At 46.7% G+C, this 13,361-nt stretch overlaps 2 protein-coding genes across 2 annotated transcripts in view; one reads left to right on the top strand and one right to left on the bottom strand.

Annotated features, from left to right (window-relative positions):
* Positions 1-13,361, bottom strand: part of LOC142572457 (UPF0764 protein C16orf89 homolog) — a 109,655-nt gene that overhangs the window by 48,408 nt on the left and 47,886 nt on the right. The gene's annotated exons all lie outside the window — the stretch shown is intronic.
* Positions 5,806-13,361, top strand: part of LOC142572453 (uncharacterized) — a 73,628-nt gene continuing 66,072 nt past the window's right edge. Inside the window, exon 1 of the mRNA XM_075681580.1 lies at positions 5,806-6,130. Coding sequence (XP_075537695.1) covers positions 6,097-6,130 — 34 coding nt within the window. The 5' untranslated portion in view covers positions 5,806-6,096. The remainder of the gene's footprint in view (positions 6,131-13,361) is intronic.

Here is a 13,361-nt window from a genome sequence, read left to right as displayed (position 1 = left end):
GTGGTTTATATTGGGCGAAAACCAGGGGATGCGTACGGGTGATGCGTAGACAAAGTTAGAAGAGTGTGGTTGAATTACTGTCTTTTAAGTAAATTACAAATTCAAGTGCTCCGAAGCGTTATAAGCCCATTTTATGAACAGCACAGAATTTAGTGCACTGTTCCCGGAGTACTTCCCATACCTGCCACCAAGATCAAATGCAGCGACATTGACAGGAAAATTATGGCGACTGTGGACACGGAGTTAAATATGTGTGGAAGAATTGCAGTTTTTATAAAAGGTAAGCAAGTGCTCGAAAGAATTGTATCGTCGGTAGGCGTTATGTTTCCCATTGTCCCGAAAGCATTCTACGTCAAATCGAGTTCACACTTGGTAAAAATGAGTGGCATGCTAAGTTTGATGTCTGTCGAGACTTTGACGCCTCTGGCTTTATTGTGAGTTTGGCAAATGGTTATTGAACCCTCGTTCTCTGCTTATTTCAATTGATTGTACGAGGTACCTGCGGTTTCCTTGGTGAACTAAACAAGCGACGCTGTTTGTACTCCATGAAAATAGAGGAAAGGTAATGGTGGTTGTGTACGCGATCTTTAAGGCTTGTGGGTTAATTACGGTGTCGGAAGTAAATTCCCTACGTATGCGGGCGCTCCGATAGCGTAATTGCGTTCTACAAGCGGCTCAGAATTAAGCCCGCTGTCCTGCGAGAACTATGAGTGCCACCAATATCAAATTTCCTGAAATTAGGAAGAACACTATGGCTCATGAGCTTGCGAATTTTAAATGGGTGTGGGTAAAGCACAACCACTTCCAGGATTTCCTTAAGCGGATGTTTGAAAGCATTATGTGCGGACAACGTTTCCAATGGATTAGTTATATGCGAGCGACGTTTTGAATATGTGCATTAATTACTGGTCACTGAAGTTCTGAATACAACTGCTCGAAAGAAGCCACGTAGCAGGAAATGGAGGTGTGATTCTGTAAGGACGCGAAGGTCTGCTGTCCTTGTAGTTTTCTTCCCCCCGTCCCGATCCCCATACCTTCCCCTCTTTCTTTCTTTTTTGGTGCCAGTTGGTCTTGACTGGCAATTGAGGATGTGACCATTATTCAAATGAGTATTTATCTTCGCGTGTGAGCCCTGTGTCCTAGTACCATTCAAGAACATCGCTATGTGTCTCTCTCCCCCACCCATCCCTCCTTTTCATATCTAGCTCCCCGGCCAGCAGAGCATAAGGGAACAAAAGAGTACGCCTCGATATGACCCTTGTGCGTTACCTTCTGCATAACTTCTACACTCTTGCTAAACACACAGCTCTCCGACTGACGTCGGCACTCAGAACCAATCAGACCTTGCATTGTGTATGCGCAAATTATCGGGCATCGCAAAGGGTCTTGAGAAGCCCGGGGTTCGCTTAATGGGATTGGAAGCGCCGGCCGCGACAAACGCGGTGCAAATGGGGCTGAATGGGGAATGACGAATGGTGAAAGATAAATGTCGTGTTTAAACTTCATTACGAGGCCTTTACAACAAGAGAGAGGTAATTGAGCTGTCCTACAAGTCAAAGCCTTCCGCGACTGTCTCATCTCTGGCAGCAATAATACAAGAGCCCTTTTTTTTGTTTAAATGAATTACATTGGTACATCCCACGCGCATGTTAAGGCGACGTGATGACCTCACCCGTGGCATTTATTTGAGAACGCGACCTCTGGAGCCTTACGGAGATAGCAAACTTCCCACTCGTTTAGAGCTTTATGATGCTAATGTAGTTTCTAGCATGTGCTATGCTCATTTGCATCACGTCGTGACAAAATTGTATTTGCGCTGCCTGAAAAGAAGACAGGTTGCATAGAGTGAAGGGCACGAGGGGTGACGTTGCCGTCGAGGAACTCAAACAAGAAAGCTCGTTATTCACTTGATGGAACATGGTTGAAGTTCGGCGACTGTCCTGTGTGCATTCTTTCTGTGTCCTGTTCTCAAAACGCGCCGTTATATCCATGTTCCATCAAGCCAGCAACCAACTAGCCCTTCTAAGTCTCTTAATCGTTATTCGCTGTCGAACTTTGCTAAATAAATAAATAAATAAATAAATAAATAAATAAATAAATAAATAAATAAATAAATAAAGAACTCATTCGCGATATCAAGCGGTGATACAGTTAGTGTGTACTGCCAGAAATTCCCCCTCTAATATATGATTTCTCACGGCTGCCTAAGTTACAGATAATACCATTTGTTGAGGTGCACAGTCGTTTTAACAGTGATCTGTTCATGTACAGCTGTCTGGGACTATCACAGAGCGTGCATGACTCTGCATCACAGCAAGTGATGCCGTCAAGGTATACAAGTATATGAAAGTGTTAGAACTCCCTACTAAACGTCAAGCCTAACAGTATCATGCTGCTCGGTTCTCGAAAAACGGGGCGAAACGCATCCACGTAAGTACCAACGTAAGTACCTTCACCAACGAATACAGAATAATAAGTATACATTTTGAGCATTTGAGCACCGGCGCGAGCTGATGTTCGTGGACTAGTGACTGCTCCACTGCGCCATCGTTGTCTCTCTTACAATAATTTAATCCTCATTTTTTTAAGAGCGAAGCTTTCATTTGCCTACTTTGCCCGGTTACGCACGTAGAGTCTGTGTCCGCGCGTAATTTAGGTAGCGTTAAATGCTGACCGACAAAGTAGCACCCAGTGAGCGTATCTCTGTTCTGCCTAAGAAAGTAATAAATGACGACATACAACATGTACACATAACGTGCGTTCACGTGTATCTGTAAGGCACACTGACCTATAATAGAATAGCGTATGGCACTTAACAGCTACCTTTTTTATTGCCTACCTGGGCTATCCTGTTCTTAGGTTGTTGGGTATGCCCCCATTCTTGTCCAGTCCACCAGAATAGGTATGTGCAACTGCGACAAAAGTGGTAACGAAGTCGCAAATGCATTCACATATGCGCAGCACTTTTCTGGTGCGAACTTCTCACCGTTATAGCCTCGACAAGAGAGAGAGAGAAAGAGAGAGAGAAGAAGGAAACGCAGGGAGGTTAACCAGACTGAGTCCGGTTTGCTACCCTACACGTGGGGAGGGGAATGGGGAGTGAACGAGAGAGAGAGAGAGAGAGAGAGAGAGAGAGAGAGAGAGAGAGAGAGAGAGAGAGAGAGAGAGAGAGAGAGAGAGAGAGAGAGAGAGAGAGAGAGAGAGAGAGAGAGAGAGAAAACTTAGGTGTAGGATGTCTATAGTCGGTCACTCAAGTCTGTTGCCCTCAGGTAGGGAAAAAGCGCTCTAACTGCTTTCTGGGCTAATGAACTGTGAGGCCAGGCTCCCAAGATCTTCGCTTTCGTAAATGGCCTGTCATCCAGTCTATTTAAGGCACACTGGAGAGTCTCACGTTGATTGTCGAAGCGAGAACAGTGGCACAGAAGGTGACTGATGGTCTCTTCACACTTGCACTTAGCGCACATTGGTGAATCCGCCATTCCAATGCGATAGCTGTAGGAGTTGGTGAATGCTACACAGCAGTGTTGTGTCACCTCGAGGAAGGTTCGCTGGTAATTTACGTTTCAGTGATGGGTCGAGGCTCCATAAACGACACTTAGAGTTCTGTGGTGTATGCCAGCAACCTAACGTGATAGTACGAGCGAGACTGCGAAGCTCTCTTGCAGCGTCGACTCTCGGTAAAGGTATAAGCAGTGTCGGTGAGCCAGCCTCGACAAACATCGTACATAGCCTTAGCCCTCGTCAGGCCGCAGCGCTGACGTATCAGAGTAGGCATGCTCACAAACTACTGTTTGGATTTCGGCACAGCTTGTGAACGGTGGAGTGCACAAACGTAAGCATTGCATGATGTTAATGAGTGGCAGCGCGTTTGCGCCAACGACCACAAAGTGCCGCAAGACAGCACACGAGCGGAGCGAGCGCGCGAGCAGGCCGAATAAAGTGGTTGGTTCGTCTCGTATCTCGGCGCGGCAACATCTCTCCGTTCACCTGCCAGGAAAGTCGTGACATGTGCGGTGCCTAAACATACATTTTGCATGATATTATACGTTTCATATAGGATGAAAATTTTTTCGGTACCTGTGTTTTACAATACCTGCGTGAGTAGGGCAGTTATAATCACTATTTTGTGGTAACCGTTGTCTGAACTATTTATGGGAGCGGGTACCTCTATATCAGGCATCTACGCCTTTATTCTTCACTTTCCCTTCAACATTCAAGAAAATAAATAAATCAGTAGAGGCGATTGTACGCGTCGTACTTAGTTGTTTGACATTTAATTAACCGCTTCACTAAAGCTTTGGTTCGCATAGATTCCAACATGTACATCGGATCTGCATGATTTTTTCCACATATTCATTATTTTTAAACATTATCAATATATTTCTCAATTGCTTTACTGCAACATATAAAGAACTAGAGCGACTGAGCTACTCTCCACCTCAGACTTTCCACAGCCATCGATTTCCAACACTACGAAATAGCAATCACGAATTTCATTGCGTGAACAGAATAACCTTTGAGGACTCAAACCGGGATCCCGCCAATGCTCACGCCGGTCTCGTAGGTGCATCTGTGCGAAGGATTTCGCCTACATGTTGCGCGAGCCATCCTTGCCTAACTTTTCGAGAACTTGAAAGGGAGGCTTTATTATTTTTTTTTTTGCACGAACAGATTGCCTTACTACAGAAGCTTGCGACAAGCGTCGCCAATATGTATCGGGGTGATTTCTTCATTGTCATTAACACCCATTAGCATACCTATTAGCGACCATTTCGTTCACATTTAGATGCAATAAACAACTCTACAGGATGTGTCGACATCGTGTGTTTCACTGTTGTCAGTTTGGGGGGGCGGTCACGGTTTCGCAGCAGACGTACATAAATTCTCTAGACGTCAACCGACAGCGCCTAAGTTAAACGCAGAACTTCGTAATGTAAGGCTGCGTACAGCGTTACGGGATGAAAGCAAGCTTTGTATAGCTCTCCCAACATCCACAATTTGTCTTGCCCACTAGTACAAAAATGACACCTTCAGAGCCATCGACATCGGCCGGCATGACACCGCGCCGTGGCAAACTATCGCGATTTCATTCAGAGAGTCGCCAGACACGTCCTCGTTTGCCATTAGGAACTGCCACCCTCCCATTTCGCTGCAATGTATGGCGTACAGCGCTATGACCGAACCACACACTGTTCCATAAACTCCGGCGGGAGTGTAACAGTATATATGGAACAGTATAACGGCACGGGCTACGATAGTAAACCACAAGGATACCGGAATGATATGCATGCGCGCCTATAACACGGAGTCCTTCCCCGGTCGCATAATTGTAAAAGCGTGTTTGCGTGCTTTCCACCGGGCGAAAGCGGAGGGGAGAGAGTAGAGGGGAGAGAAAGAAGGTGGGGAGGAGGTGGCTACGGAAAGGAGTCAGCGGAACGGAGAGTTGTGATGGGGAGGCCGCGAAGGTGAACGTTATGCGGCGGTCCAGCATCGCCAGCGGTGGCGGCGTCTCTCCGGACGCCCCGTGCACGCGCTCGTGATCCCACCCAGGGCGGTGCTGCGCGGCCCGTGGAAGGCGAACGCACCTGTCGGCCTCTCACGCTTCTTCTCAGGACGCGGAGCGAGAGAGATATGTGTACTAAGATAAAAGAAGGGGGAGGGGGTCCCGTTTTTCAGCGGTGATTGCGGTTGTCTCTTCTTGCTTTCTTTCCCCCCCGTTAAAGCAGCGCGGGAACGAGCTGCAGTCACTCTCTCTCTTTCCCCCTTTGAGTAACCTTCCACCGGCTCCCCCTCTCCCCCTCTTCACGGAGCGAGGCTTTGGAGTCCGCCGTCACCTTTTACAGCTGGCCTGAAAGCAACCCCGCCGGAAAGTCTTGAAACGCCGCTGACCGGTGCCTCGTCTGTTACGAGGCCGTTAATGAGTGACGACTCCGGCTTGTCGTCGAAGTTTTCGTGGGAGAGTATTCTATGTTTCAAAACAAGCGAGAAAACCTGCCCTCGTTCGACGTCTTCGAGAGAAGGAGTCTTCCCCTACCGCACTGAGCAGCGAACCTGTATCAGTGAATGCCCCTGAAGGGAACCTAAAACTGGGCCGTCATGCCAACGGCGTCAAGCAAGAAAGTATCCAAAAGTGAGTTAATTTCCTTTAATTGGTGTCAATCTTTGGTTTCTGCCATGGCACTCGTATATAAGAACAGACTAATATTATTCTAAGTCTAGCCTACCTTTCGCTGTGCCCACTCTCGAAGAACTATAGAGGCGTGAATAACGGGCTGAAACAGCGCCCCCGGTTACGCGCTATTAGCTTTGTAATGCACATGTATATCCGCTGGCATGCTGTTTAATCTTGTTTCTGCTAGATGTCTGCAAGTGTCCCAGAAAATGAAGCATACACACGTTATCGCTTTCGATTTATTCCGGTACATTTGACACGTGCTCGGCGAGAAATGAACCCTTATGGTATTTTGCTTGATTTCCAGTAGACATACCATCGGCGAGTACTCCTTCGCCACATTGCTGCGATCACTAGCAAACCTTGTACTATAACGCAAAAAATACACGCACACACACCCAAAAGCATTTATCACTGATAGCTTTCCATGATAGCTGAAAAAGAAAGCAACATCAAGGCGCATAAAACATCTACGCTTGCCGGAAACAAAACATATTGATTTGGGCGTTAGTGTTGCCCGTGCGTATATTTGCCCCGCCGGCGTCACCAAGGATGTCGTATATCCATGGGTAGGATCCCTGGCAGGACTGCCGTTGCTGCACAGCTTCAGAGGCAGAGAGCGATGCTGCGTCTCACTACCTTTAGGACTGGAGCAGCAGGCGTGCAGCCGTGCAACACGCGTCCTGGCGAGAGATCTGGCACTTGATAATTTTAACATCGACAGTCATAACCTTCGCTTCGAACATTAATAAGACCTGATTCTTCAAAATCGCATTATGTTTAAATCTACCATAAATGACAGAAGGTGTTAGAGTTAACAAATAGTGAGAAAATTACCGGGGACATTGTCGCGGCATTGTAATGATGCATCAACAAAAAACGCACGAGATGTCGACGTAATCCTGCAGTCGGTGCAATATCCCGACGAAAAGTTTTCCTTTAATTAGAGCGTGGTGAGGAAGTGTTGGTTGCTATAAGTAATGCCGGCTGTTCTTTTTCAGATTGGAATTTATCTAATTGAACGGCACAGCTATACACACTAAGACATAAAGTCAGCGCCGAGTAAGTCAAACGAAGCCAAACACACACATTGATGTGAAAGCGTCAAATGGCCCACCCGCCGTGGTGGCGTAGCGACTAAGGCGTTCCGTTACTAAGCTCAAGGGCGCGGGATCGAATCCCGGCCGCGGCGGCCGCATTTCGATGGGTGGTGAAGTGCAAAAGATGCCCGTGTGCCATGCATTGAGGCCATGTCAAAGAAACCCCGATGGTCAATTTTAAACCGCAGTCCCTCACTACGGCGTGATTCATTATACAGGCGTGGTTTTGGAACGTCATCATCATCATCATCAGCCTGGTTACGCCCACTGCAGGGCAAAGGCCTCTCCCATACTTCTCCAACAACCCCGGTCATGTACTAATTGTGGCCATGCCGTCCCTGCAAACTTCTTAATCTCATCCGCCCACCTAACTTTCTGCCGCCCCCTGCTACGCTTCCCTTCCCTTGGGATCCAGTCCGTAACCCTTAATAACCATCGGTTATCTTCCCTCCTCATTACATGTCCTGCCCATGCCCATTTCTTTTTCTTGATTTCAACTAAGATGTCATTAACTCGCGTTTGTTCCCTCACCCAATCTGCGCTTTTCTTATCCCTTAACGTTACACCTATCATTCTTCTTTCCATAGCTCGTTGTGTCGTCCTCAATTTGAGTAGAACCCTTTTCGTAAGCCTCCAGGTTTCTGCCCCGTAGGTGAGTACTGGTAAGACACAGCTATTATATACTTTTCTCTTGAGGGATAACGGCAACCTGCTGTTCATGATTTGGGAATGCCTGCCAAACGCACTCCAGCCCATTCTTATTCTTCTGATTATTTCAGTCTCATGATCCGGATCCGCCGTCACTACCTGCCCTAAGTAGATGTAACGGAACGTAAAACCACATAACTAAAGGCGTGTGTAGCAGCGAAGCGGCTCCACTCGTGACGCTGCCTGGCGCCCATTGGCTCGTGCCTCGACGGAGCAGAGCGGGCGGAACGAAACACCTTCTGCTGCGATAGCGCGCCAGGTGTCGCGTGAGGAGACCGCGATCCCCGCGACGCCACGTCACCACCGTGCCTCGGCGGAGCAGATACGGCGACGCGAGGCCGCCTAACGCCGCGTCGATGCCGCTTTGGCGGCTGCGTGTGCTTCCCCGGTCTCTCGTCACGCAGGACGTCGATGACATGCGGCGTGCTTGATTTCTCCGCAATATCATCCAAACGATTCCGGTCTACAGCCAACATGACAACGTATAAACTGAGGGGGAAAAAAACACGCCGATTTATTCGCAACACTCGATAACCTTCCCCGTTGCAAAACTAGAAAACATTACTCGCAATGCAAAACTCGAAGTACCGCTCAGCGGCATTCAATTGGCGGCATTCAACTTATGAGGAGTACTTAGGTGTCCCCAGATTTTAACAAATTCAAGTCAGAGAAGTTATTCTCTTGGTCAGAAAAGGAAACAATAGAACACGGGAAAGCTGATCGAGATCTTGGCGAGCTTAGGCATGAATATATCTCTCCTCGCTAAATCACAGAACTGGTCGGAAGTTACGGTCTGACACGGTGTACAGGTGATAGTTTATAATGAGGTACAGGCATTTGAGCAGGCAGTACGTGCTTCCATCAGTATATTCACAGTGAAAGGATATTTGAAAAAGGTTTGGTGCCATATTCGTTGACTAGAGGCTTTGCAGAGGCTTTACAAGATCAATATAGACACATTTTAAGTTACGGTAATTCCTCTAAAAGTAATTAGGTGAGACGTAGCACTGATATCGCTTTTGTCATATGACGCAAACGGACCTAGCATATCGGGCGGGAGTCACTTTGGTCAAATGGCAACACGTTGTTCCGACACGCATAGCTCTTGCCAAGGCGATCATGGGTCGCCATGACAGTTTACACTTAGCCACTTTGGGATCAGTTAGTCAAGCCTCCCTATCTCTGTCTTATTACTTCCCCCTCTTCTTTTCTTGTATTTAATGTAGGTCACGTGATGGTCTACGTTATGCCTGGTCAACCTCAGATCACTACAAACCGCGAAGTGTCCCTAGTAAAGATATTGCTTTGAATTGATAAACAAGGGCGTCTGGCTCCGACAGCAGTAAATAAGGGTGCGGCTACTGGGAGCCTTACTTGCGACAAAGAACACCAGAGATGAAACGTCACGTTACTCTTTGAAGACACTGTTTGTTGGAGACGGTCGATAATTCTCAGCAGCGCTGCAATCATTACGTGCCCGTTACCGTACATCAAACCTCCGGCATTACTCTTTCAAGCTTGAATCTTTCCCTACAGCTTGGACGCCAGAAGAACTTCGTTACTCATTTTCCGAAAGAAAGAAAACAAAGTCATGCGCCTATACGTTTGTTTTTAGTTCTCTACTACCTCTGCTTGAATGTAGTCGCAAGTCGTTTACAATAAAGACATGCAGTGGCGTCTGACATAACTTTTTCTGATGTCGGTGCAAAGGCTAATCACCTTCGGGAGAAAGAAAGAAACGCTTGAACACTAGAAAACCTAGCACGTAGGCACGGAGAAGAATGGCATGACGCATAATTGGATTTGCGACATCAAGACGGGGCGATTATCTGACATCGGCGACTCGCTGTTGCACCTTTAACGTTGTTAACAACACAGACAATTTCACAAGAGCCTCGCGATCCAGTTACACACGGCCTCCCCTTGAATAACGTCAAGTTAATTAAGAAACAAAGTAATTTAGTATAGTGCCGCGGGCACACAAACAACCTCAACGCTGTTCTCACTGCTTGTGTCTTGTACGCTCAGCACCCGGGTCGTACAGAACAAGAAGGAAAAAAATGTAAGAAAAGAAGGGAAATTAACCAGAACTGAGCAGCTAAAGTTAACAAGTGACAAAGTCAATAAACTACTCTAAACAAGCAACAAGTATACCTTGCCTGAATGAAGCTGAAAGACAAAAATATTTTTTTTTCTTCCAAATAACAAGAGTGACTTGTAGATCTCGCACTCTTGAGGTATACGACTGTAGGAGGTATATGAAAGAAACGCAGGCTTCTCAGTTAACAAAAGCTGCACCGCGCTGCGTAGATATATGCTGTATAAATGGCCACTTCAAAAGGTTCGTTTTTTCCATCGCGGCGACTCAGTGGTTCTAGTACATTCTGCAGCAGAGTACGAGGTCGCGGGATCGACTCCCGGCAGGGGCGGTCGCATTCTGATGGAGGCGAAATGTGAGAACGCTCATTGTGCTTATATATATAGATTTATGTGCACGTTAAAGAGTCCGATTGCAAGCGATCAAAATAATCAGGAACGCCCCTCTACGACGTCTTTAGGGCCCGTGCTGTCCTTTGGGTCATTTAACACAATAAATAAATAAATAAATAAATAAATAAATAAATAAATAAATAAATAAATAAATAAATAAATAACTAAATAAATAAATAAATAGAAGCGTTATGTGAGTGACAGCATAAAATTCAGCGACTTCAATCGGATAGTCGTGCGACTTGGTCCAGTATTACGCATCTCCGAAAAAGAAGAAGCAAACGTTTGGGTTTCCGACCAATGAAAGGCACCAGAGGTGTTCTTGAAATTATTTGCTTGGAGAAGTCTCACAACCTTATTCTGCATCTTAAATAACGCGTACTTTGTTAGAGTCTACAGTATGTAGCCACTCAATTTGTGGGCGGTGATTAGAAGCAATAAGCATGATACAATAGGCCTATGCGTGACAGGTAATTCTAGTTGAAGCACGAACGCAACGACGAGATCAGGCGCGTAAGCAGACCTGCATCCATCTGACTCATCTTCGATCATATGGTGAGGCTCTCTTATTGGTGCGCTTTAAAAAAATTGTTGGATAATGTGGGTATCATTGAAAGCTGGTTTCTAAAAGACGGATTATTTCTCGGACCAATTCTAATAAAACCAAAGTGTGTCAGCAGCAAGAAAAAAAAAAGAAAGCCAAGGAAGCAGATTACACCTACTGGTCCCAAAAAACTCACAATTTAAAAACATTTTACAGCACATGAATGACCATTTTCAGGAGGAGGGAAGAGAAAAGTAGAAGGCAGGGAGGTTAACCAGAATAACGTCCGGGTGGCTACCCTACACCGGCGGAATGGGAAAGTGGAAAACAAAGATCACAGGGAGAGAGAGGAGGGAAGGAAAGAAGGAAATTGCGGCGAGTTCACTGACACGTGAGGTCTTACAGAAATTGCATTAAAAGTCACAGATGGTCGCACAAACCCGTCGTCCTTAAGAAACACAAAAGGGCCTTCACCGCTTTATGGGCCGACGGGCGATGGGGGCGGTGTTCCAGCAGCACTTGCACAGAAAGTGGCCGATTGTCCAGTTTTTGAAAAGCTTTGACAAGTTCTTGTCTCTCTGGGGCATATCTTGGACAGTGGCACAGCAGGTGGTCAATGTTTTCTTCGGTGCCACAGACCTCGCATGCTGCGCTCTCAGTCATTCCAATTAATGTAGAGTATGCCTTTGTGAAGGCCACTCCTAACCAAAGGCGACAGAGAAGCGCAGCTTCACGTCGAGGAAGTCCGAGTGGAGGTCGGAGTTGCAGGGAGAGGTTTAGTCGATGCAGTCGCGTAAGTCGTAAGTTTGGCGAGTTCCACTCGGTCACTGTGAGACTGCGTGCCAGGTGTCTAAGCTGCCTTGCAGCGTCAGTCCTCGAAAGCGGAATTGGAACGCTGTGCTCTTCTTGATGTGCTGTGCGAGCAGCGTTATCGGCAGAATCATTGCCATTGATGCCACAGTGACCAGGTACCCATTGAAAAACGACCTCGTGACCTTTTTGTTGGACATCATGGTAAAGTTTCACGACTTCGTATGTCAATTGGTCATGACATCCGTGTCGAAGAGCTGACTGCGTGCACTGTAATGCCGGTTTTGAATCGCAGAACACAGCCCATTTTCTAGGTCTTTCAGAATCAACGAATTTCAGGGCTCGACGCAGGGCCGTTAGTTCTGCCGCCGTTGAGGTCGTGACATGCGCTGTCTTGAACCGCAGTGTCATTCCTCGCGTTGGTATAACCACGGCACCAGAAGAACTGCACGACGTAGTCGATCCATCGGTATATATGTGCACGTGGTTGCTGTACTTTTCATGCAGAAGAAGTAAGCTCAGCTGTTTTAGAGCAGGTGCCGGTAGATCTGTCTTCTTCTGTAGTCCCGGAATCATGATATGTACCATTTTCAGAAGTGCTAACTTCTTGCAACGGAAGGCGTCGGGCACCGGTGAATAAAAAATAAATGAAAGAGGAACTGAAAGAGGAAAGAAAAGCGGTAACAATTTTGAAAATTTATTAGGTATTACGAACAATATGAGATAACAATAAATCGATGTCTTTTTTACCGTATTAAGCTATGAGAGTAATCATCAGTCTTACGACTCTCATGAATGTGCAGGAGCCTTTTAAATTTCATTTTGATTCTTCACAGACATAAGCTAGCCTACCATTACAGTTTACTTTGTTATAATCTCTGGCATTGTTAACCCAGCGGCTTCACCGAATTTTAGCATACTTATAGGTATACGGATAGTAGTGACCAGCGGAAAGACGGAAAGACGGAAAGAAGAGCGTGACAAAAATAAAAGCGTGAGGAAAAAAATGGGGTCATTATAGTCTTTCTAATAAGCCACTGTCACGTAAAAAGGTCAAAAAAGTCTTGACCGACTTTCGCTGCGATGACAGTTCATGTCGGCGTTCCAAGACTGACTGTTCTGAAAGTGGCCTGTCGTCAAGGCGTGCCAACGCGGTCGCTAGTGACAGCCGGTGCGCGCTGTATCGAGGACAGTGGCAAAGTACGTGTTCGATAGTGTCCTCGCCGCCGCAGTGACTACAAGCCGCGCTGTCGGCCATACCGACTCGGAAGGCGAAAGATCTTGTCTAGGCGAACCCAAGCCACAGTCGGCAATGTACTGCTGTCTCGAGCCGAGAGAGTCCAGATGGGGGTCGAAGTCGAAGGGATGGGTGCAGTCGGTGTAGACGTGTGTGCTTCAACCTTGGTGTGTTCCATAAAGTTCTGATGGTTTCATTTGCAAGCATACGAATTTTCATTGCAGCGTCTGTTCTTGAGAATGGAATGGAGTCTTGCAAGCCCTCCTCATGTGCAGATCGTGCTGCTGCGTCGGCATGTTC

Source organism: Dermacentor variabilis, chromosome 2, assembly GCF_050947875.1.
Source record: "Dermacentor variabilis isolate Ectoservices chromosome 2, ASM5094787v1, whole genome shotgun sequence".
Classification (NCBI taxonomy): domain Eukaryota; kingdom Metazoa; phylum Arthropoda; class Arachnida; order Ixodida; family Ixodidae; genus Dermacentor; species Dermacentor variabilis.
The sequence above is the reverse complement of the archived record's forward strand: the minus strand, read 5'-3'. Positions and strand labels throughout refer to the sequence as shown.